The 26,687-nt window shown below is 36.2% G+C and overlaps 2 protein-coding genes across 5 annotated transcripts in view; one reads left to right on the top strand and one right to left on the bottom strand.

Moving 5' to 3' along the window:
• LOC106875671 (integral membrane protein GPR155) overlaps positions 1 to 10,539 on the top strand; it is a 50,353-nt gene extending 39,814 nt beyond the window's left edge. For all 4 annotated transcript variants that reach the window (XM_014923912.2, XM_052970167.1, XM_052970166.1 and 1 more), the window contains 3 exons: positions 6,588 to 6,652; positions 9,732 to 9,863; positions 10,308 to 10,539. In XM_014923912.2, the coding sequence (XP_014779398.1) occupies positions 6,588 to 6,652; positions 9,732 to 9,863; positions 10,308 to 10,497 (387 nt within the window). In that variant the 3' untranslated portion in view covers positions 10,498 to 10,539. The remainder of the gene's footprint in view (positions 1 to 6,587; positions 6,653 to 9,731; positions 9,864 to 10,307) is intronic.
• A 7,953-nt stretch (positions 10,540 to 18,492) lies between these two features.
• LOC106875674 (inner centromere protein A) overlaps positions 18,493 to 26,687 on the bottom strand; it is a 55,875-nt gene continuing 47,680 nt past the window's right edge. Inside the window, exons 15-18 of the mRNA XM_014923915.2 lie at positions 24,787 to 24,883; positions 24,420 to 24,598; positions 22,289 to 22,407; positions 18,493 to 19,082 (exon numbers count right to left, since the gene is read on the bottom strand). Of these exons, the coding sequence (XP_014779401.1) occupies positions 18,892 to 19,082; positions 22,289 to 22,407; positions 24,420 to 24,598; positions 24,787 to 24,883 (586 nt within the window). The 3' untranslated portion in view covers positions 18,493 to 18,891. The remainder of the gene's footprint in view (positions 19,083 to 22,288; positions 22,408 to 24,419; positions 24,599 to 24,786; positions 24,884 to 26,687) is intronic.

Below are 26,687 nucleotides of genomic sequence, written 5' to 3'. Positions count from 1 at the left end.
TATATATATATATATATATATATATATATATATGTATATATATGGAAGTGAGAAATTGGTATTAAAGAAAAAGATGATCAAATATAGTTCTACTCCCTTTTAATTACACTAGCAAAGTATTGCAGTTAGGTAAGTAATGAAGGAGTTAGTGATAGACAGACAAAAGGCCTGAGGAGGAAATTGAATGAGAGGATGCAGTTGTGTGCTTGTTTTTATATATATATATATATATATAAATGTCACCTAATTAACAGTGGAAGAGAATGTTCTGAAAGTATAGTTGCTAGAATAAGAACAGAATGGAGAAAGTTCAGAGAACTATTACGTCTGTTGGAAACAAAAGGTCTTTCTCTAAGAGTTAAAGGCAGATTGTATGATATTTATTTACAAACTGCAATGCTACATGGTAGTGAAACATGGGCCTGAATACACTCTGCATTCAGGGCCCGTGTTTCATGTGAAGACCAGAAAGAAATGTAGTATGCTCTATTGGATGTAGTATGCTCCAAGTGCAACATCAGTGTGCATATTTGACAAAAAAGCAAATGTGTAAAGAGAGTACACGGGTATAAGAGAAATCAGGTGTAATGTACAAGAGAAGGAAATGTTTGTATGGCCGTAGAGTTGAGAACAGTTGTATAAAAAGTGCTGATTGCTAACTGAACTCTCTCCATCTTGTTTTTATTCTAGCAACTATACTTTCAGAACATCTTCCTCCACATCTGTTACCTCTAGGGATCCTCCTGGGCATTTGAGAAAGTCCATTTCGTTTGCACTCTTAGTGCTTATTGCTCCTGAGCATCTACCACATACAAAAGTCTACTTTCTCTGTTAACCTATCTATGATACACTGCATCACTTGTGTATCCATAATTTACATTAGGTACTCCATATAGAATTTTCCTACTTACTCCTTTTCTACATGCTGAGCAAGGCCATTTCCCTGATGGAGGTAGAGATCTGTCTGTTTTCTCTACTTACTAAAACTTTATTATTTGTTTGGTTGACTTTGCAACCTTCTGATTACAAGTTTTGCTTCCACATCAGGAATTTCTTTTTAATTTTTCCAGCAGAGGTAATTCAACTAGACTGAACTGCAAAAGAAATGTGATTTCTTTCAAATGTCATTTTTGTATGGTAAATTCTGAAAATTTATTTCGGGGATGTAAGTGTAAATATTCCAATACATGGTAGTTTATGGCTGAGACCCAAATTGCAGGTAACCTTTCAACTTTCCCTGGAACGAGATGCCAAAGCACACTTGTGTTGAATGTTGTGGGTGGCATTAGAAAACAGTTGTCATGAAAACCAAAATGCATGTGCATCTTGTGGAGGTTTTGAGTATAAAAATCAACTTGAAACGCATTCCTGGCATTCGTAATTTTGATGCATCAGGAAGACCCAATTGTTAGCAGTGCAGAGAGAACAAGCTATCAACCGATTGCAAGCAGGACAGTGTGCCCTGGTTGTTGTGAAAGCTTACAATGTCCATGTCAGCACCATCTGTGGCCTGCAACAATGATACAACAACACCAACAGCACTTCAGACTGTGCCCGCAGAGGATGCTCTCGCCCAGGTAAGACCACTTCATCCACCTGCAACACCTCTGTGATCGCTTCAGACCGGCAAGCATGACAACTTGTGAGACCACTGGCACTGGACAGCAACCCATCAGTGATGATGCAGTATGACGTTGACTGGCCACCAACAACCTGCATTGCCATTGTCCTGCTTGAGGGTCTGTCCTCACTGCTGACCACTGTCAGAGACGACTGCAGTGGTCTACACAGCACCTACATTGGGAACATAAACAATGGAAGTCAATAGTCTTCTCTGATGAGAGCTAGTACTGCATTTCCACTTCGGATAGCAGAGTGAGGGTGTGGCATAGGAGGGGTGAATGCTATAGAGATGCGTGTGTCATGGTGAGACACTTGGAGTGACCAAATCATCATGGTTTGGGGTGCTATAGACTTGAATCAGACAATTGGGCCCCATGGTTTCCAAAATGCTGGTAAAGGCAGAGGAAATAGCATCACAGCCCTTCTTCGCACATCACCATAGCCACATGTTCCAGCAGGACAATGCTCCCTCTCACATGGACTTCCATGGATTTCCTGCATATAATGCCTGGGGGAGAGCAATGTATGGTGGTTAAGAAAGGAAGATAATTTGTAGTCAGAACCATGCTATGGCCGGCTCTCAGCCTGGATTTGAACCCAATTGAACACCTGTGGGATGAAATCCAGAAACGGCCGAACCAGGTGGTCCTAAGGCTGACAACTCATGTAGAACTGGAAGCAGCTTTCCTCAGGATGTGGGTACAGGTACCAATGGCTTTTGTGAGCTGCCTCATGCAGTTCATGTACAATGGTGTATGGCCGTTTTGAACACCTAGGGAGGGCACACATGGTATTGAACATGTCATGCCCTAAAATCTTGATGTGCTGGATCCGCCCACTACCAGAACATATGATGATGACCCATAGACTGTGGTCAAAGTGCATCCAAAAAATTGACTTTATCAGATTTATGAAAATTTATCTCTGCCATAATGAAATTAAAACATATTTCATGGTCATACACATCTTGCGGGTTTTTTTTTTGCGGTTCAGTGTATATGAAAGGGATCACTAGCATATAGAACTTCCCACTGGCAACTGTTCTTAAATTCTTCTGTTATGGTTTGTAGGACTGTGATGAATAGAAGGGAACTGAGAACCAAGCTCTGATGGACTGCACTTTAAAGTCATCACTGTACTCATTGTTAACTCAACTTACTGGCAGTATTTCTGTACATGGCTTGTATGACTTTCTTCAGGTCAACAAATGCTAAATACAGCACATTACTTTTGATTAAGTACTTCAGCAGTTGTCTTACTAGGAAGAGAGCATCAGGAGTACTTTTCCTTGGCACAAAAACAGACTGCATCTCATTTAGTTCCAATCTCTTTTTAATTATTTAAGCTATAAATCTTTCTGTAACTTCCATGATTTAGTCCCTCAATTTGATACTTCTATAATTTCCTCTCTCTAAAGCATCTCTTTTACCTTTACAGTGATTGACTCTCATGCTTCTATGCTAGTCATTATGAATGACAATGTAGTGAGACATGATAAAACTATTTTTCACTGAGGTGCGAGTTAGTTGCGCTTCGTCAGATGCAAACCAGGTAGGGTTGGCGTTGTACGGATTCAAGCAACAACTTCTGCCCAATGTACCTTCAGATAAAAAGTTAGTTCAGTTGCTGCTAGTATGTTGGATGGTCAACCATGTCACTTTGAAGCTCCTCATCCTGTCAGCTTCATCTAAAACATGGAAAGTGATATATTTTGGTTCCTTAGCTATTATATTTTCAGAATGATTGAGAAGTTATTTAAGTTATCCTGAGCAACTTTGACTCTTCTATAAGTTCTTCACTTGACATTCCAATTATTGCTTCAAAGAATTTGTTTAATTGATATATCCAGCTTGCAGAATTTTGTTCTTTTAGCAGTACTAGCGTCCACATTATGGAATCAATATTCATACTCATATTTATGGCAGTTGAACTCTGATAAAATATATAGTTAGTGAAACCTGATCCATTCATGTCTTTCACTACATTTCCTTCAAACTGAGGCTCTAATGTTTGTTAATTTTCGTAAACAGTAAAAATCCTTTTGCACACAATTGTTTAGTGTTCTTACAGGATGTAAAAATAACTAATTTTTTAATAGCAAAACAAAATACTGCCTTCTGAATCTTTTTGTAAACTGTTGACTTTCTTCATTATGACTTTCTAGAATGAAACCAATGTTTGTACAAATTGAATTTGTCCTAGTTATTTGAACATGTATCATGTCAACCTTTGTATTTTGATTTTCAATGTGTTTAATAACTTTCTGTACTGTGTCATATTACTGACTCTTGTATCTTTGCTAAAACAACTTTGTATACAACCTCATTGACTGTGCAAATAACTAAGCCACATCCTACTCCTGCATTTTAAGCATTCTTAGCAGTAATTCCTGATAGTCCAGGGGCTTTTCCTGACTTTGTGTCCCTAATTATTTCATCATACTATTGTCAATAAAAATATCTGGTCTCTTTGTTGGGTTTTCTACATTCAGTAGCATTTCATAGAAGCATTTCCATGCCTCTTTTTCTTTTCAGAATCACTAAGTACAAGTGTATTATTATCCATTTGTACACACTTCTTATTCACATCATCTCAGTTTTCACGTCTTGCAATGTGCAATATCTCATGCTGTAGAATGTTGGCAAGCCTACATCTACAAAGTATCACAGCTGCTGCCCGGGCTTAGTCAGACTAAGAATTCTGTCTTCTATAAATAATAGTTAAAATTTAAGGAAATCTCTCCGAAACTAATTTTAAAAATCAAAACATAGAAAACCCAAGATTCTTTTCTACTCTTGGCACAAGGCCCAAAATTTTGGGGGAGAGGGCCAGTCAGTTAGATCAACCCCAGTGCGCAACTGGTACTTAATTTATCGATCCCAAAAGGATGAAAAGCAAAGTTGACCTTGGCGGAATTTGAACTCAGAACGTAAAGACAGACGAAATACCATTAAGCATTTCACCCAACATGCTAACGTCTCTTATTTCTTTACTGCCCACAAGGGGTTACACACAGAGGGGAGCTAACGTTTCTGCCAGCTCGCCACCTTATAGAAAACCCAATATTAAGTCAATAAGGACTCTATGTTGGCATGTGTGCAATACAGTATATCTTTATTTGTCTTGGATTTCCAGTCTCTTCACTGTTGATCTCTCCATTTCTTGTAAGCAAATCAATTCCAAGATAACAGTTAGGCACCTTGGCAAAGGTAAAGCACGTGTACACCCCTCATTTATAGTCTTTTCAGATTTCTATAACTTCTTTCCAGAACTCAATTATAGACTGGAATTTATGGATCATCTTTAGACCCAGGTCCTCCTGTAATTCCATTAGTTCCATTTCCTCAGTAGATGATTTTGTAACCAGAAGTTCGCAAATTGGACATCCATCATTGATCACATCAACCACAGATGGATTTACAAGAAATGCATAGCAGGGCTTCAGCTTCCACAAGTCATCAAACTTAGCTAGGAAATTATCAAGCAGTCTTTGTAATTAAGAAAATGGTCTACTAGTAAAAGTCCATTGTGTTACATAGAATTCCCAAAAAGAAGGATATTCTGTCAAAGAAAGCAGTGAGGTATTTATTTATTTTGTTCCTACAAATAAACTCAAAAGGAACAATTTAATAAGATTAGAAATATGGTAGCTGAATTACTAATTCTATCAGATGCTAACCTGAGAGTTTCTCTTCTGAAATATTTTGCATGGTTGGAAGTATTCTATTGAATGAAAATGTTCCTGTAAGCTGCCCAAATAAATGGGTAGATTGCAAATGTTTACCCACTTATCAAATGTTATGGATGTTTGTACTGCTTCAGTGCTTTCTGCTAAACCTTGTAAATGTAGCAAATGTATTTATAATAACTTCTCTGAGCCGATTGCTAGGTCAGATTACATTCTACTAACTTGGTTTTTATAAAAGTTAAAGAAAGTTTTTACAAGTGGGATATTTTTGATAATTTATAAAAATATATGAAATGTATTTAAATATATTTTATGGCTGTGAGGTTAGGAAGCTTACTTCAGGTTCAGTCCCACTGCATGGCACTTTGCACAGGTGTCTTCTGCTATAGCCTTGAGCCAACTGAAGCCTTGTGATTGAATTTGGTTGGTGGTAGAAGTTCCCATCATGTGTGTGTGAAAGTGTTTGTACCTCCTAACTGAGAGGAGGGAAATCTTGAAGAATAAAACAAAAGAGGAGGGGTAGATCTGAACTAACATCAATAATAGAAGATTGTAACAAGATAAGAACAACAACGTTAGCCAACAAAACAATAATAATACCTCTAAATAATCTAAAACTGTTTTTTTACTTCAGTTTCTGCTAGCCTGAATGTCTGTCTTATTCTTTTTGTAGGCAATGGACTGGTACAATCATTAAAGTATCAGACAAAATACCTTATTGTATGTAGTTCTAGCCCTTTATGCTTATAGTACAAATCTCACAGAGGCCAATTTTGCTTTTCATCCTCCTGGATTCAAAAAAATAAGCACCAGTCTAGTAGTAGGCTTGATATAATTGACTGATATTAGTGTCTCTCCTGAGTATATCTTCTGGATATTGCATGAGCTTTAATGATGAATGAGAGTGTAATCTCCAAGAGGCTCTACTATTCTTGTGAGGGTAGTGATTCCAGGTATTTCTAGCTCTGAAATACATTATCATGGAATAGTGCCATACAGATTGTATAACAAGATGTGTTGTATCAAGCATCATGCACAAATTCTGGAAATGAATTTCTGAAATTTAAAACATTGAAAAAAATAAATAAATAAAATGAATTTTTGAAGAAATCATGTTAATTTCAGCATTGTGAACAAAATATGAAGACATTTTTGATATATTCACAAATTTTAATGTATTTATATTTTTCCTGACTTTTATCTTGGTAATTAATAAATGGTTATTAATAATTAATAAATAATTAATTAATGGTTATTACTTCAATTTTATTTCTAGGGACTCATTTTATTTGTTATTTTTGGTTTTGATGTCAAAATGCGACTTGGAGCTTTTCTTGCCAGGTAACAACTGATTTTTGCTTTGTTCTCTCCAAATTATTTTTATCATAGAAGTTGCATTTAGCTTTGTTAATTTGTTTGTTTTTAAATGTTCATCCACCCATATGTCAATTTTCACCACCCATTATTCTTAAAAGTGTCAGTGGGTGGAGTCATCAGGCACATACATCATAGGATCCTATCAGAAGCTGACTTCATTACACTTTCCAACAGAATTTCCAAGCATGACCAACTGATGTTATGGATATCATCCAACTGTTTCACTTATGTCTCCTGCTGGTTGGCTCAGCTTGAAGAATCTGTCTTGTGATTCTTTCCTGTGACGTTCTACTCACATGTCTGTAGTACCAGAGCTGTAACCCTCTCAATGCAGAGATGTTGTGACTCAATCTGGAAAGACTCCTTGATCTCTGAGCTATGCACCATCAGGTAACATTACTTCAGATCTCCTTTGGAGAAACCCTGTTTTGGCCACTTGTATTCGTAATCATATCCTTTTGGTCATTACTCAACATTCATAGCATAAATGAGGATAGGTACAAAATCCAAATTGATGATAGCATGTTTGGATTTTTTAGCAATCTCTGCTATTCTGAGGATCAGTTGCTGAAGTTGGCACCTTACTATGCCAGTACCTGCATCCAATTTGGCTTCCTACCGCTCATTGTTTGTGAATATGACACTGAGTGTAGACTTTACCAGGAAGGTTTAACAAGGCGAATCCTCTTTAATTAGAGCATTCTTTTGTTTCCCCCTTTTTTAAAAACAGATTACCACTCCAAATTGCCATTGCTTTGGTGTCTTTCCAGAGGTCTAATCCACTTGGCATACACAAATTACCCAGAGAATACCTTCTCCTACTTAAGGCTCTTAACATCTCAGACTGAATTTCATCCTACCCAGTGGCCTTACCACATTTAAACATTTTAATCACCTTAATAATTTCAGCTTGTGAGATAAGTTTCCATCCCTAGATGCATCTCATATCCACCGGAAGATTTTATTGACTGAATTTAGGAAATCAGTCAAGTATTTTCTTCATGTCCCAAGGATGCTCTTCTCTGAAGAGAGAACTTCAGCCAAGTTCTTAATGGCAAGTTACAAAGTTGATGGATGTTCTGTCAAAATACTTTATTAAATGTACTGTAGAATGTTAGCAAAATCTGATGTAGGTTAATGAGAAAACATTACTTTGCTATCTGGTACTGATATTTGCCCAGTATATATGGTTTTGTGCTTCTGCAGTGGGTGGTGGGGTTTTGGAGACATGGATTGTGGGTGGGTTTTGCCAGAGGACAGAATTATGTGTGTGTGTGAGAGAGGAAAAGGGTGGGTTATGGCCATAAAGGACATGCTTATGGATGGCCATGATTTTACTTAGCTGAGCAGGTCTTTTCAAGCGCAGCAGATTGCCAAAAGTCTTGGTCCCTTGTCATCTTCTTTGTGAGGCTCAACCTCTGAAAATAATTTTTCGTCTCATGTCTACCCCTTTCACAAGTTCCCTCCACTGTTAGAGACTGGCACTTCTTTATGCAGCTGTCCTTATCCATATGCGTCACGTGGCCATACTGGTGCAGTCTTCACTCTTGCACACTTCATCAGATGCCTCTTGTACCCAATTTTTCTCTTAAATCATTTACCCTCTGTCTTATATGCACACTAGCATTACCCATCCAGCAGAGCATACTGGTGTCATTTCTTCAAGTCTTCACATGCCCTCTGAAGTCACAACCCATGTTTCACTGCTATGCAGTGTAATTTTTCGTACACAGGCATCATACAAACTGCCTTTCATTCTGAAGGAGAGGCCCTTTGTTATCAGCAATGGTAGCAGCTCTCTGAACTTTACCCAGCCAATTTTATTCTAGCAGCTACATTTTCAGACCACCCTCCTCCACTGGTAACTTGGTTGCCTAGCTAACAGAAACTACTTACTACTTCTAAGAATCCTCACTGACATTTGAGGGAGTCTATTTTGTGTACATTTGTTGTGCATATCTGCTGCACACAAAGACTACATAGTGTGCAAAAGATGTGCAGGTTCAATAAACTTTTAACTTTCCTGTGACCACTGTACCTATTATGTATCCATAACTTGCACTGGGTACACTGTATGAAGTTTCTATGAATACCTTTTCTATACATTGAGCAGGGCCATCTCCCTGAAGGGATCTGTGATTTTGTCTGTTTCCTTACTTGTTTGGAAGGATTTGGTCTTTGCTAAATTCTTTGGTGTAAGAATTTTATTTTGCAGTCATGATGTTCCATATTTCATGGGACTGCATAGCACCTCTGGGAAGAGTCTTCTTCTATAGTCTGGGCTTCACCTTAGCCTTATGAGTGAAAATAGGTTAATGGAAACTGAAAGCTGATTGGATGAACCGTTCTTTAGATGCTAGACTTATTAATCCACTACCCAGTCTCAGGATAATAATTTGAGGTCTTCATGCATGTGTTTTACTGCTGTGACCCATTAGTCATGGTTTCCTTTCCCTACCATTCTTTAAAGTTCTCCAAAAAGTTATTGGCACTGCTCTCTCTTCTCTGGTTAAACCCTCAAGAAAAATTTCTAGGGTAAATTAAATCGACTTTCTCCTAAATTTGTGACCATTTTAAGAAATTGTTAGCATTAGTACAACTATCTGATCAAAGATAGCTTGTTTGGATTCATTTGGCAATAATATCTGTTAATTCCCGTTTAGCTCTAAAAAGTTGAAACAATGTTCTTTTCTTGGTGTGAACTTGGGTATAAAATGAATATATATATTCCCTAGTTAGCACTCTGTGTCATTTAGTTGATACTAAAATTTCTGGTTGGCATGCTAGTGTGTCATTTAGTTATAGGTTATCCAAATCAGTGACTCAGTCCCCATCGACAGTTTCAGCTACTTATAAAGGAATGATCATACCTTTACATAAATTTGGCTGAGATCACCTGATTATAGAAAAATTGAGCCTGCTAAGTTGATTTGCGGTTGATGATATTGTATGAAGGTGGAACTACAACAAATATACTCAACAATGAAAAATAAGTTATGAGCATTGCTCCAAAGAAAACTTACATAAACTTTATCTATTGTAGCTGTCGCTGCTTTAAGTGTTGTTCGGAAGGTGATGGTATCAACAAAATTGATGGAGCTACACAACTAAAATGTCACCAATTTAAGAAATATCACAAAACAAACTGTAGAGGTGATGTAGAAAGAGATATCAGGTAGGATCTCTACTTATTACAAATGAATTCATCATTGTTTATGTTCCACTTCCCAAATCTCAGTAATGACTTAAAATTAAGTATTTTTTGTTTGATCACAAGTTCACTAACTTCTTCACATTATTATGTATAAAAGAATTATACTCTATATAAAATTATTATTAATGTATGAAATAAATCCACTTACAAATGAAGTCTTTACCAGATTATTACAGTAAGTATTAGAGTTCTCTTAACTCAATGTTGAACATATAACCAGCAATTTAAATGCCTATTTTATAAATTCATAAATGTGTAAGTTACTTGTTAGGAATAATATCAGTTCAAGTATATCAATGTGGTATGGTTCAGTTTTAAAATATTTAATGAATGAAGAAACAAAGAAATTCTGTTCAGAACTTTGTTTTTATGTGTTTAAAATATAACTGCTTCTTATTGTTACAGATATAACCTGAAGGTTTACCGTGCAGTATTCCCAGGTAAAGTTTTATGTAAGTGGCTGGTAGATGCAGGTCTTGCTGGTGACAGCTCAGAGGCTATTGAATATGCAGTCAAACTACTCCAAGGAAATGAGATTAAAAGTGTCAATAAGAAGAAAACATATTTTAGCACAATGCATTTGTACAGTTTCTAAATGTACATTTTGTTTTTAACTTGTAAAAAGAGATTTTTAAAACACTGTCGTTTTGTTTTTATTATAAATGTCTTAACCCTTTAGCCTTCAGATTACTCTGTCAAGTATAATGCTTATTCATTCATGTTGTTTTGAATTAATCATGCATTATCTTGTAGCTTTGAGAAGCTGGAAGATGGCCAGTTTGAACATAAAACATACTATTTGGGTCAGATGTCATCATCACCGTTTAACATCCATCTTCCCTGCGTGCATGAGTAGGACAGTTGATAGGAGCTGGCCAGCTAGAAAATCTATTGAAGGCTACTGTATATGTTTTGGCAGGGATTTTACGGCTGGATGCCCTTCCTAACACCAACCACTCAGTTCTGACAATATCTGATATTGCCATACATATTGAATGCTCTCTTCTATATCAAAATTGAAAACTACACTAAAGGAGATATTGTCACTGTCAAGGAATTTGGAATTACATAAAGATAATATTGTAATGACTGTCCACTATGGCAGTAAGATATGTAATTTAATTGGACTTGCTTTGAACAAAATGCAGAATTCCAATACCAAACGGATAGTTTGGACTGGAAGTGGTCCAGCAATCACTAAGACGATCACCTGTGCTGAGATTATGAAACACAAGATAGAGGGCCTTCATTAATTGAGCACACTGGCACATGAAAGAGTCAAAGAAACTTGGCTGCCCAAGATATAAGGACTTGAAAAATTAATTGTGAACCGTGACATTCCATGTATCTCTATTTTGTTATCTAAAGACCAGCTTGATGTTAATGAACCAGGGTATCAAGCTCCTGGGAAGTGCAATATCCAGGATGACTTGGAAGATGGAAAATATGAAGGAAATCCAGCTTACAAAAAACAAAAGCAGTTTAAATGCAGGAAATGGAAAACGCCTTCAGCTCAAAATAAAAACCTTACAGGAATAAGTCTCTTATATTAGAGAAAGTGGATTTGGCCGTTTCATGCTCCCCCCCCCTCTATCGGTTTTTATCATTGCTATATGGATTTGTGGCATGTATCCCTTTGCTAAAGTTTACTGCACAATATGTAATCATCCTCCTTTTTAGTCACTTTGTACAAAAGTGTTTTTTTTTTGTTTTCTTTTTCAGCTCTGCCAGCTTTTTTTTTTTTTTTTTACACAAATTAGCCGGAGGCAGAATTAAGAACATTGAACAAAACACTCTGTACAGATTCAGTTAAAATGCTAATATTGAATAATTTAAAATTTGCTACATTTTTAAATCCTGGTTTCCTTACTTTGTGCCAATATTAGCAATTCATACTCAAGGTTCAAAATGCTTCCTTGGCTAATTTTTGATTTCTGGGTTTTTATAAGAATATCAGTGATATATGCAAGTGTTTCCCTGTATAGCCTTGCTGGTTCCATGACTGTCTAAACTTCTCCCTCACCAACTCCCTCACTTTAATTCCTTCGTCACCTTTTAGCCATGTACAACACCACAAATAGCCATTCTAATTCTGACTTGTGCTGAACCACCTTTTTGTGTCTACATTCTTTGGAAACTCTTTTATTAACCCATTCCCACAAGGGCAGCAGGTACTTGATCATAGGGAGTCCCTCCTTTTACTTTGACCTCAGCTTTCAAAGAGAAGGCATAATGTAACCACCTGTTTCAAGCTGGCAGAAACATTGGCACGCTGGGTGAAATGCTTAGCAGTATTTCGTCTGTCTTTACATTCTGAGTTCAAATTCTGCCAAGGTCAACTTTGCCTTTCATCCTTTCAGGGTTGATAAATTAAGTACCAGTTGTATACTGAGATCAATCTAATCAACTGGGCCCCCTCCCCCAAAATTTCGGGTCTTGTGTCTAGAGTAAAGAATATTTGGCTTTATTTCTTTTCTAAGGCAAGAATTCCCTTCATGATGCCAAGTCTTTAAGTTGTCCTATTACAACACATTGGAACGTGTATTTGAATGGCATTATAGCTTGCTTGAAGCATTGTGATACAAACATAGAATGTGTTCTCCATATGGACTGAATACATTGTCACAACATGTAGCAAATCATCAATAAACCCATTTTAATTCTATAAAAATGCCTTGTTAAGTGAACACAGTATTAAGAAAATGCAATGAACACTTCAAGAACTAAAAATTATTTGGTTAAAATTTTAATTTACCATTAACTGAAAGTAATAACTGAGGATAGTTAAAAATGTTTGTTATTCAAGCTTATTAGAAATAAAACCTCATACTTTACTGTTGTGCATGTAGCGACCATGTGACCAGGAGATGGTGACGAAGGAACGGCTCCTTTAGCGCATCACACGGTTGGCACAAATATAAAAAACAAAAGATGGAATGAGGTAAGTGCCAACAAGAAAAGAGAGAGGCTCAACCGGTACAAATGTATAAAAGTAAGGGTTTTATTGGTTGTCAACTAGAATGTCTGTGTGAGTGAATGCGACATAGTAAAACACAATATAAGACAGGCCTTCGTGTATACAAATATGTATATGAATGCAAGAGATACAGAGCATAGAAAACAGTCTATAATAAGGACATTAAAAGTCCAGACACAAGGATGAGAAATACCAGTTCGTAGCTAAGGTACTCAGTAATAGAGGTGCTGTACCAAGAGGTTGTGGCGTTGAAGGCAGAGCCGAAGTAAGACACATGTCATGTAAGAAGTTGAGGCTGTGGCTGGTTACTTGGTACAGGAGTTCTCGCAGGTTGTATTCTGGCTGCTAACCTTGGTGAAGCATTTCACACAAACTGTGGAGAAAGTTATGTTAGCGTTGCTGGTTTGGTGTGTACGTTAATATGTCTGTGTAGACGCTGGCGACGAAGAAGCTTGTAGTAAACAGTTAGTTGAACAGTGGTGTGTCGTCGCTGGAACTGGCTGGTGCTCTGTGGTCAGCGGCTAGACATCAGAAGGTCTAAGGCTGCGACAACTTTAGCGCAGACAAGCCAGCTATTTATGAAAAATAATCAGCTCAAACAGGGGTTCAGAAAACTGTTCCACGTGACCTTATCAGAAGGCTGCAATTGGTTGGTTTGCACCCTGGCGCAAAATAGAACTAGCGACAAAAATGCGCCAATACCAACCAATCAGAGTGGTGGACACAACAGGGGCCAAAGATGCGGTCGAAGGCTAGCTGTTATCTGCTACGTCCGCATTCATGTATATATAACAGAGAGAGAGAAGCTTCGCTACATGTACATAGACAAATATTTTTATGAATATATTTCTTGTTCCTCTATATCAATATTACATAGAACTAATAATTCATCAAATTCTCAGTTAGCTCAATTGTATAACTTGAACTGAACATTGCATTAAGAAATACAATGATTGCTTCAAGAACTCTAAAAATTTAACATTTTAATTTCTGTACCATTTAAGTGAAAGTGTAGCTGAAAATGTGTTCATTATTCAATGGCTTATTAGAAATAAGACTTCATACTTTCCTATAGTGTATGTGAAAACAAACTGAATATATTTAACTGTAATACTCAATGTCATTTGAGTAGCATTTTTCTCTGCCTCTCCCTGCAATTTCACCTAAAAGTGATGCTCCTTGTCCAAGTTTTGAGCTGATGTGATTTATTTGGTGTTGATTTGATAGTTATTAACTGAACTCGTCATTCTTAAAACTTATCGTTCCCTTAATCTAAATTTTTTTCAAGTTTGTGATTGCCCACTTCATCATATTTGCTCCAACAAAAGGATGCAATTGCTTTAATTAATTTGAATATAAAGTAAATCCAGAACACCTATCCTTTTCAAAATTAAACTCTTGTAATGTTAGCTGTTCATTTTGTTAAGGAAGAACAGTAAAATGTTTCCAAACTACTCAATTGTCATTTTATGTGATAATTTTCATATGGTATCTTTTATACCAATGAATTTTTTTTTCTTTCAATTACTTGTGCAAAGGTTCATCATTGTTTGTTGATTCTTTATTGTCCACCAGGGGGCCAACACATCACGTGTGGGGACACAGAATGGCAAATCAAAAAACAAACGTATGACCAAGATAAATAACATGAAAATGAAGAACAGGAATGGGGCTACTCAGGCCCACTTCTGGGCAATCCCATTTCTACCCTTTATCACCTTTTGTACCCCGTTCCTTCCAGAATGTCTATCCCATATAGTTCTAGTATTTCCTTGTACATTGAAAATTCTGCTAGTTCCTCTGTCCAACTCTACCTCCCACCACCAATAACCACTTTTGTTTCAATATCCTCTCCAAATGTTCTTTCGTTGGCAGCACAACGGTGACACCTAACATTGTCAGACCCATGTGTTCCTATTTCCTTAAAATTATCCCATTTCAGCAATTCTTGAAACAAATCCGTTTGAATCGTCAATTATCACTACTGAACATTTCTTTTTTGTCTGTGGGGAGGGAGTTTGAGATTTCAGTACTTTTTATGTGACACTAGCACATGTGAAGTTAATTTTGGCAAGATTTTTACAGCTGGATGCCCTTCCAGATGCCAACCACATTACAGTGTCGACTGAATGCTTTTAACATGGCACCAGTTCTGGCAGGGTAACCAAGTAACTTACAAGACAAGGAATTATGAGAGGGGTAAGGTATTTGTATCAGAGGATGAAAGTTAGAGTGTGTCAAAGAGACAGAGAGACAAGCAGGTGTCTTGTCACAACAGAGGTGGTATTAGAGGTGATCCAGTATCAAATGATGAAAAGTTAGAGTGTAACAGAAATAGAGAGGCAGAAATAAGTGTCTTGCTATTGAGGAGGTACATGGTTACCCAGTGAGTGAGAAAGAGGCCCAGAAACAAGTGTGTTGATATAAAGGTGATACTTGGTTACTTAGTCAGAGGAAAAAGAAGAGGAGAGAGAGAGAGTAGGAAACAGCAAAAGTGTAAGAGAGATGGTCTAGTGCTAGGGTATACTCACAAGCAACAAGAATATGAATGTAGAACCTGGTTAGAAAAATAGGTAGTGAGTGGTGGTGGGTGTGGAGAGCAGTGATACATTGAGCCACTGTGGTACAGTGAGGGCAACAAAGAAGATTGGGAAACAATCATAATATATGAGGAAGAGAAAGAAGCAATTAGAAGAGGAGTGCTAGTTTGATTTCTTAGGGTAGAGTGGGCGAAAAGTATGTTGTTACATGTGGGTGGGACACAACTCTTCTAGCACAGTTTTGTGGATGGGTCTTCCCTAGGACCTCATATTGCTAAACATCTCAGTCTACTGCCATTTCCTCCATGAACCCCAGCATCCTAAGATCAGTCCTCACTTCATCCCATGTCTTCCTCTTCCATAGGTACCATCCATTTTCAGCCACAGGCATTTCTGTATACAGCTGTCTTCACTCACATGTCCAAACCAATGCAGTCTCCTCTCCTGCATACCACATTTAATCCCTCTTATGCTGCTCAACATTTCTCTCAACACAGTTGTACTTTGTCAGTCATGCACACTGATGTTGTAAATCCAGTGAAGCATACCTTCATTCCTCTCCAGCCTACACATGTCCTCCGCAGTCAGACCCCATGTAACATAGCTGTTCTCACACAACCTACCTTTCACTCAGGGAGAGTACTTTTGCTAACATCAGAGGTAGTAGTTCTCTGAACTTCCCCTCCACCCTATCATTATTCTTGAAACAATACTTTCAGAGCATCCACCACCATTACTAATTTTGTCACCTAAATAGCAGAAACTATCTACTACCTCAAGAGAGCCTCCTGGGCATTTGAAAGAGTTTAAGTCCCTTGTGCTCCTACTACTTACTGTTCCTGTGCACCTGCCACACACGAAAGCAACCCTATCTGATAATCTTTAGCCAGATATGCCCAGTTTAAATGCTAAAGGGTTAATCCATAACTGGTTGAACTGACTGTTAGCTGTCTTTGTGTTGCAAGTCCATTTTTCTCTCTCCAGGTTATGGACAACAACTTGGAATGTCATGTGTAAAGGACTCAGTAAATTATGCTCAGTCATATTCAATACACCAAAAGCTTACTGCCACTGTATGTTAATCTATTATCCACATTTCTAAAGTATATATATATATATATATATACACAACTAACACCACCATTTCATCCTCTCATTATTCAGATACAGCTTCACCTATGGTACCAAGGAACCTTAATCCAAAACAACAAACTTAAAGTAGCACCTACCCACTGTTTTCTTTCTTTTGAGCACTATTACATCAACTATTACATTCAGTGACAAAAATAACCATACAGAAAACAATACTAGGAGCTACAACATTTACAGTACTCGAGACATAATAAACAAAGGCACTCATAAATACAGTAGAAATACATAATATACATGATTAATTATTAGCGATTACCAAAAGGTAATCTTTACATTCAACTTAACATGGATGTATTGTTAGAATAAATACTGCATTATTAGCCTTGAGAGATCCCCTCATATAGGTGCTTGGGGCATAAAAGCACACACATAGATCACAGCAGATAAGAATCAGCAGTCATGGGCACTAGAACACTCATTATCACATCATTTCATTCCTCTGGAAATCAGTGGGAGGTGTCTGGTTATTGTAATATTTCCAAGGTCCTCTAGCTTTCCACAAACTATAAAGATCATAAAACAGCAGACTTTACATCACCACGGGTTGCAGAACTGAACAGAAATACGAGATGTGCAAGTGATGCAGGTAGTTGTCAAAATAAACTTTAGTCTCAGTTCCAACCACAATCATTTCGAAACATTCAGACCAAAAATGTCACTAAGAACTGCATCCTCAGATCAGTTCTTTTCTTGTAAAACAGCTGAGAGCTAGCAACAAGAAGGCCATCCAGCTGTAAAAACAATGTTTCAATTGTATGTTTGTTTAAACCATTTTATCACGGAAAAATGGATGTAAAAATGTATATAATAATATATCTTCATGTTAGTGTTTGTCAAGTTATATATAAACAGTTTAACATTAAACTGGAGGATTACTCTATACTTTTTAACAGAGTACATGTTCTTCTCTAGTCTAGGTACAAGGTTCAAAATTTTTGGGGAGAAGGCCAGTCGATTAGATTGACCCCAGTATGCAACTGGTACTTATTTGAACTCAGAATGTAAAGACAGAAGAAATCTACTCCACAAGGCTTTGGTTGGCCTGAGACTGTAGTAGATGATGCTTGCCTAATGTGCCATGAATTGAGACTCAACTCAGAACTATGTGGTTGGGAAGCAAATTTCTTACCACAGCCACACTTGTGCCTATGATGACAGAGTAAAAATGTAGACAAATAGTAAAAAAGAGGGAAGTGATAGTAAAGTGTATGTAATGCAGCCACCTGTATATAGGCTTTGAGATAGACTGGAGAGCTGAAGAAGTTTTAGGGAGTGGTGGCAGGAGGAATGCAAGGTAGTTGGTTCCTGTACCAGTAAAATATACAAGACTGGTCTTGAACCAGCAAACAACACAAATGGATGTTAATGCAGGGGCATCCTTGACTATACTGGGAGAAATGTATGACAGACAAATAATAGATCTACTCTCAACTTTGGTCCTACAAACAGCATAGAAGATTAAGGAAAGAAGGAAAGGAATGAAATGAAGCACAAGTGGAAAAGGCACAGGTGACAGTGATATGTGTTGTAGACATATGTGTTTCATAGGCACAAAAACATAATACATGTTGCTATTTAATACTATTGTTTATGCTTAGTAGCACAGATTGGATTATTGTGCAGATTCATTTGTAAAATGGGACTGGTAACTACTGGTATATACATTGAGGGAATAAATTTTGCCTAATATTATCAATACTCTTAGCAGCTCAATTAATGGATCTCTAATAATTCTAGCAAAGATGAGTTCTTAAGAATACCTCATTAAATACTTCTGTGTTTATATCAAAACAAAATTTCTTTTTATATAATAAGTAAATGTTTTAAAAAATATTAGTATTTCTTGATCAACAAATTTATGCAATTATACTTTCATCAAAATAAGTATAACAAAACTTTGAATAATAAACATAAAAAAGAAAACATTTTAATATTTTATTTCTGGATGTTGTACAAGTTTACACGCATGCTAATTGTGTGGATATGTATGTAAGAATGTTAGCATGAGGAATGAAGTCAGAATATATATATTCATTTACAAATGGATGTTTATTGTGTAATAAAATAAATCCAGTTAAGAAGCATAATGTATGAATTATAAGAGAGTGTAATTGTTAAGAAAAATAGTCAACTCCCTTATTCCACATTCTAAATAAGTTATCCCAGCTATACATCTAAAATATTACTAGTTCTAGACCCAAGCATGTAAAAACGAAAAACAAACCAATGTAGAAACGAAAGATAAACTATACAGAAAAGTCTCAGGTGATGTCCCCTTTGCTTTATTTAATTTATTTTTTTATATTCTTCCCATCAAAATTTAGTGTATGACAGGAAGATGTGATCGTAATATCGGGGAGTCCCAGTGAGCAGAACTAGAACGGTGATTAAAGCGAGCTTTCTTTTTCACAAACAATTCATTGAGATCAGGAATTTCTATTGGAGGAAAGATTTGATCCAAATTTGGTGGATTATAATATTGTGCAAATAGAGCAATTTTCAGCTCAGGACCTAGAAGAAGAAAAAAAAAAATATATATATATAATCATTCTGTACTTATACATGAATGTCAAAGAATGTTCAAAACACTTGAATGGAGAATGGTAGTGTTCCCAACCTTTGCAGGACCTGTTCCGGAATTATCAAAATTGATTCTTTTCAGTTTGTTTAAGACAAAGTTAGATTGCACTGGCACGACTCAAATGAAAGAAAACCATGCATGCTGGTATACATTGAGAGCCTAACATTATGAATATGGTTCCTCCAGAAAAATATGTGATGCAAATGTGTGTTACAAATCTTACATTGAGTGAAAGTTGAAGTCAATATTTTGAAAATAAGTTTAAGCTGTGGACGCCAGCTATGTCAGAAGAGATCAAATGGAGTAGCAAAAATGCCAGTACAGAAAAACTTAACATTAATAAAAATTGTGGGAACAATATTTCAGTGTAAATCTCAGCAAATCTTTGTACAAGAGAAAGTGGTTGTTGAGGAAATAAAGTATTTTCCATCCCTGATGAGGAAAGCAGCTTTTGTGGTGATGCATGTCCAGCTGGAGAATTGAGACGTAGCATTTGTGGCAAACTCGATGGTTCTAGTTACATGCTGCATGAGGACAGTATAAAAATGTTTTCTTGAAAGAATGTAAAATGATTTTGTCTTTGTGCTGTTGATGGAGACAAGATTGGTCCAATACCCAAAGTTTTCAAGGTGTCTTCTTAGGGCCAATCTATGTTTGGCACGAGGTAACAAGGTGGTATGGGGTTGACAGTTGGGAATGAAGGCTAGGGTGGAGTGGTATCATCAGCTAACTGTAGGTATTGTTAGTGGTGAAGGCAAGTAGGTTGATATATAAGGGGGAACGTTGGGGTACATCAGAGTTAATACAGTGTCAATTCAAGAGAGATCTATCTGCACACAAAGCAATGGCACCATAAAATAGGAAGCCACTGAACGAGCCGACAGGTGAGCAGTTTTACTTGAAGATTTGTGTCAGACACAGTCAGATCAGTACAACAACATAACCTCTACCAAGTAACTCAAATGCAAGTACGATGAATGACATGAGTGTAGGTCTTCAGTAGATCTGGTTTAAAAGCTATAGTGGTGGCCATTAAGAAAGGAAAGGGATTTGAAGTGTTCAAGAGGCTTTAAGTGAGTGTAACAGAATGATAGTTGGTAGGGTCAGCAGGGTGTAAGGGTCTAGCTTGACCCTGCCTGAGATTTGTCAAAACGAGCGGGAAATCCTCCACACTAGATGATTGATGAGAAAACACTCCACTCTCTAGGACCTGTACTGGTCAAGGAAAGGTCAGTCCTTTAAGGTTTGACTTACATTACTATAGTCTATATAACAGAGAGAATTTTCTATTTCTTCCTCTTTTGTGTCAGCCAGACCAAGGAGCAACACCCGCCTTTGCATCAGCCTTAACCAAGAGCAGCACTTCCTTTTGCCCTTTGCTCGACATGTTAAAAGAGGCTTTCGGCTGCAAGAAAGACAATGACGTCTTTATCCTTTCTAGTCAGCACCATGACTACCTTACTCTTTCCCTCTCTACTCACAGACAAACCTTTTCTACATATCAACTACTAACTAGCGAGTCATCCTTGTTGCCACTATCACTAGAATTGCTACTGTCTCTTTAACAACCTGTTGGGTAAACGAATAAATATATTTAAATAACATTTCTTCCTTGATGTACACTGGTTACTCTGACGCGAGAACCTTGAAGCGTTACATCTATACATTACATTTAGTAGTAGGCTACATCGTATTTAATTGATATGGTGCACCACATCCAGCCAACTAGAAGGGTATTCACAGGAATAAGACAAACCATATAGAATTTCCAAAGATACAGATATATTCTTGCAGTGAGCAAGCAAGGGAGAGGGAGAGGGAGAGAGAGAGAGGGAGAGAGAGAGAGAAATTAATGAATTTGATAAGGAAAGAAGTTAGCACATGGAAAGAACATTATCAAGGATGTTAGCCATACTGGTTTGGAGTAACAGGAGGTGTTTTCAGACTTGGTGTGTATGGGTGCATGGCAAACTTGGTGGAAAGAAAAGAAATGATTCTGGAAAGAGATTTACTAAGACAATCCAGTGTAGATACTTTCTTTGCAAAGAGCATTTCTTACATCAGGGTTAAGAGGAAAGGAAAATTCTGCAAAATTGGCAGAGATCCTTTCAACAAGGGGCCAAAAGGATAAGTTGCAGTTTGGGAAGTGAGAGAGCATGCAAAGCTGTATGATATACAAAGGCATATTTTGTATTTCAAATGATGGTTATGCATGAGTTGCAATTCTGTGTGATTTGTAGCTAGTCTTGCAGGCTATGTTCTTTGCATAACCCTTTAGCAATTAAACCAACCATATCTGGCCAAAATATTCTCCATTTTATGTTCAAAATGGCCAGATATAGTCTTTCATACCTGCCCTACAGTATCATGAAAAAGAATAAACAAGTGCCTCATCGAAATCTCACAGCTATGAGATAATATGTAATTAATTCAAAACAATGTGAATTAATAAGTATTACATTTGACAAAGTAATCTGAATGCTAAAGGGTTAAACAGCTTCAGTAGATCTATGAATAAATTACAGGCACTGCCACAGGTAATTAGCATTAAACTAGGTAAGCTATGACTAAAAGTAACAGTGTCCAAAAAGTAGGTGTTATATAATAAGACAGTGACTGGACAACCCGAGATATGTGGTGGTTTGGAAGAAGAGAAAGAGATATAAAGTGTTTCGTGTGTGCATCAGTCAGGGATATATGTAGCTGGTGAAATTAATTGTAAGTAGTCTCCATTTAGTTCTACTGACATAGATTTCTGGCATTTAGACAACCATTTTTTTACCCATTTGATATGCCATACTTCAATCTAGTTTGTGTTCATGCTCTACATGCTACCAAGGCATGTTGCCTTCAGCTCATCAATTTTGTAATCTTCACATGAACTTTGAAAACTCTAGTGTTGCCTACATACAACAGACATGAGGAACTTGGTGTGCTGGTTGAAACTACTAGTCTGGGTATGCAATGTAAGTCTGATTAAAACATCATTGCAAACTTAAATGTGTGCAGTCATTAACTCTTAAACTGAATATTTTCAAGTTGTAAGGTTACATCTGAATTAATCAAGACCAAGGCTGATAAAAAAATACTACCTACAATTAGACTGAAATGATAAACTTATGTCTATAATACTTACCTTGAGCCCATTTGGGAATTGGTTTTTGAGGATTAGATTCTTCATCAGTAGAATCATCAGACTTCAAGTCATCGATGTCATAGCTACTGTAGGAACTTCTCTGTGGTGTCATTTCATAACTAGAAAAAGCAAACAGACAAATATAAATCTCACTAAAAGAAAAATCCTTCTTCATAGTACATTTGTTTTTAAAAATAATACACAGGGGACAAATTTAAAGGAACTCTCTCTCTCTCTCAAAATGTTGAAAATAGTGAGAGAAATAGTTTTATCCACTAATGAAGCTCTATGTTAAGAACAGGATATATTCTTCTAAGATCTATGGAAGAGAGGTATCAAAATCCTCCACTTATCTTTGCCACTTATCCCTCCTAGTTTCAAAAGCAAATGAAATGGTGTGTGTGAACAGAAAAATAATGCCAAGAGTTATTGGTAAAATGAAATAAATAAAACACTGACTATAAGAGATATAAAGAGAAGTTCCTTGTTAGAAGGAAAAGAGAAAATCCCATTGTTATCTAAATACTAATGAAAAGAAGCAACATGTCAGAACAGAACAGCAGCAGCTTGAAATAACCTCCTTTCTCCCAAACCAACAAACAGTAAATGAGGGTAGACACTGCTGATCAGTTAAAGTTGAGTTATAACCTAAATAGAAAACGAGATGGAGATATGCATTTTTGATGAAAATATTTAGGTAATGTATATACACTAATTAGTGAGAATACAGAAAAAGATCATCCACACAGATTAAGCAACATCAGCCAATTACTGGTTATTAAACCATAGAAAAAGGCCAATTTTCCTGATGTTTATCTGCTGGTTATTTATTAGTTTGCATCTCCTGAAAACTCTGCTTGAAGCACAAAGTAGTAAGTTTCTTCTAACACTTAGAACACGATGTCTCAATTTGATTGTATTGCTTATTCAGTGCCCATCACACTTTTTAGGATTGCCAAGGCTGAAGAAAAAGAAAGATCAGCACAGGAGGCTTGGCTCAAATTTTTGCAATAAAAATGAACATGGCTAAAGACACCCAAGGTGCTAGGTCAAACCAAGGAACAAGCTGACTACCATTTAAGTAGGCCACAAGAGAATTTGAACTCAGAATGCAAAGAGCTCATATAAATATCATAATGCATTATGTCCAATGCTCTAATGATTCCGTTGGCCCATTGCCCCACTATACTGGTACATAATTTAAATTTATCAACCCTCGAAGGACGAAAAGCAGACAACCTTGGTGAAATTCAAACTCAGAATGCAGAAATCCTACAAAATATCGCAAGTCATTTCATTCAACATTTTAACAACTCTGCCAATTTGTTTTTTTTTGGGGGGGGGGGGATCATTAATATTCGTTATAATTACAGTAGAGTTTGTTTGGTAACAATGAATTGAATGTATGAGCATCTTGGTTGATTAGTATTTACTGTAGAAGTTTGGTCACCTTGTTGAAGAAATTTAACTAAATGTGTGGCTTTTGAGGTGACAGTTATATTCATATATAAATCTAGGCATTTGTTTAAATATAATGGGAATGTTTATGAAATTTAGCGGTATAGCTTCGATGTGTTATTTACATTTCTAGTGGTCTGGGGGGATAGGTGAGTGGACATGAAGTTGTAGATCCTGAGTTGGAATAAATGAAAGTCATGAATTGTGCTCCTTCATGTTAAGATGGCCAGTCACTATTCATTATCAGTGTGTAGTGAAAGTTGTTTGGCTGCAGGTCAACCACATCAAGCATATTTGTGACCAGACATTCCATCCGTGACCATCTTGCCATTTTAAGGGTGGTGTTTTTCCCTATAAAATATTGTGTGATTTAGATGAAACTTAGTTACTGTTCCTAGCCAGTTGCACAACCACATAGAAGCTCCATGTTGACTCATGCAGTAAGAGTTGTCTTGTATGGCCTACTGTTAATTTAAGAATAACAGAGGTGTCCTAGGTAGGGTTGATATAATTCTTGAAATATCTTACACATTTTCATGAAAAAACCAGGGATACCTACATTTAGGACAAATGTTGCACCATTGAATTTCCAAAGGATTTAGCTGTCTACATGCTAAGGGCATTGTTGAATGAATGTACAGGAACCTCTGTTATAGTAGTTCATATCACTCACCTTTCAGATTTTTTATCAGATTTGGAGCAGTCTGTAGGATTTTCAATGGTAATAGTGGTATTGTGGCTAACCACTTTCTGATATGTAGTGGTTTCTGAACCAAGAAGTTTTTCGATTTGTTGATCTTTCTCAAGTTTCTTTTCTTGTAAACTCTGTTCATAAAGTAATCGTTCTCGTTCCTAATAAAAAAATAATTTTCAGTAAACAATATCAAACACATTATGACAAGTCAATATTTATGATCAGTAATTTCAAAATAAATTATAAATTTAACCATGTAGTTTTATATTTATTCAAATACATGATATAAGAAAGGTAAATCATAATGTCTATGTAAGCATGCAGTGTATAAAAGTTCACAATTTACCATTTCGCGAATCCTCTCCAGACCTGCTTCTTGAACCTTTTGTTTTTCTTTTAAATAACGTTCACGTTCAGCACGTTGCTTAGCCAATTCCTTTTCTCTAGAGAAAAAAAAGAATTGTTTTAATTTGTTATTGAAGCTAGAAGTAGCAGAAAAAATATGAAGAATACTGTGGGGGACAATATTTCATGTATTTTAAATAATTATTGCAGTCAGATGTTAGAAGAAAATCATTTAAGTATGTTGGTGATAACACTTGACCTCACCTGAAATACCTGCTCTACCACACCTGACATTTTATTATGTTAAATTTGTCTTCAAACTTTTTCCACATTTTGAATGTAGAGTCAGATATTTCAATTTTTAATAGGGACAGCAACTCCAACACTAATACTGAAAGTGTGAACAAATTTATTTAAGAGACACCGGCAGCCAAAAATCTGAAAAATATTTCACTGCAAATCTTTTTGGAAGAAACCAACCCCCAACCGTGATCTTCTCACTGACTCAAAACCAACAAATTATTTCTTTTTATTTTCTTTCCTATTGAAATGTTTCAAACAATAAATGCAAGAACAAACTTATGGATAGCAAGAAAAAGAAAAGAAAAAGTCTTGTACATTATTTCTGCTGTAAATAATTTATAGGTATTAGGGTGGTGCTCAGGATTATCAACCACAGAGCATAGATGAATCTTTGGTGATCTCTATACTTTTCAGTACCATAACAAGAATGCTATTGAAGTGAAGGTATGTTAGTATTTTGCATGTATGAAGCATTAGTAGTACACGAGGGTAGAACATATGACCCTTTGCCCTGCGCAAGGGATATTTAAGTTCTATAACCAGTTAAGGAAAAGACTTATCCATTGGTGAAATGGTGGTGAAATAGAAAGGCTGGATACATTTCTGTCAATATAGCCAAGCTCACAAATTAGGAGTGGATGAAAGATATAATTTAATCTTATAAAATATTTTGTTATTTTATTTATTTGAAATTATAATTTACCAGTAGAGTGAGTGATAAATTTTTGTGTGTATTTGTAAGTCTTAAATGCAATCAAGTTCCATTGAAAATTCAGTAATGTGCACAATTCTATTATATCATGTTCATTTTATATGGGGATATTTAAACAAACTTTTAATAATCTTACATAATTTCACTAAATTTATCAGTAATTAGAATAGATTTGAGACAAAAATTCTGCCATAGATGTAAGAACCTTTTGTTAAATTATGTTCCAAATGTCATTCATAAATCAATAAACAAAAGTTATAGTTGCTTTACAAACACAATCTAAGTTCTCTATTTTAAAATTTAACTGATACACATGTTAGTTAGAAATACACCTATACAAGGTTTAAAGTTTTGACTGACATCTCTCTCCAATTGAAATAGCCATGTATCTTCTCTACTGCAAGACATGTATTTCTGTCTCTCTCTAAAATATTTTAACTTCTCATATCCTGGCAAAAAACCAACTCCTTTAACCCTTTCGTTACTATATTTCTGACCAAAATACACCCCTCATGAGTTTCAATCAAATTCTAAAATAATCATGTCTCTTTAAACACCTGTAACTTTTTTATTTATCAACATATTAATGTGATATTTGGAACATAATTAAAGAAAGGGTTCTTAATCAATTCTATTGCATAACTTTTGTCTCAAAGTTCTCCACGTATTGGGGTACTGCTAGTGTCTCTCACATGTAAATATTGGTTCAGCTTCACGAATCGTACTCGTTCATAATACTGGAAATATATTCATCGCCAAAAGGTTCCTGATTGCTCCAGTAATTTGTTATTCTGGGTAACTGTCTAATACCCATAATAATATTTATGGCAAAAAATGCCCGTATTTCATCTACAGTTGCAGGAAACCACAAGCTATCTTTTTTTCCC

The sequence above is a fragment of the Octopus bimaculoides genome, chromosome 8, assembly GCF_001194135.2.
Source record: "Octopus bimaculoides isolate UCB-OBI-ISO-001 chromosome 8, ASM119413v2, whole genome shotgun sequence".
Taxonomy (NCBI): Eukaryota; Metazoa; Mollusca; class Cephalopoda; order Octopoda; family Octopodidae; genus Octopus; species Octopus bimaculoides.
Note: the sequence above shows the minus strand (reverse complement) of the source record. Positions and strands in the feature narration are given on the sequence as shown.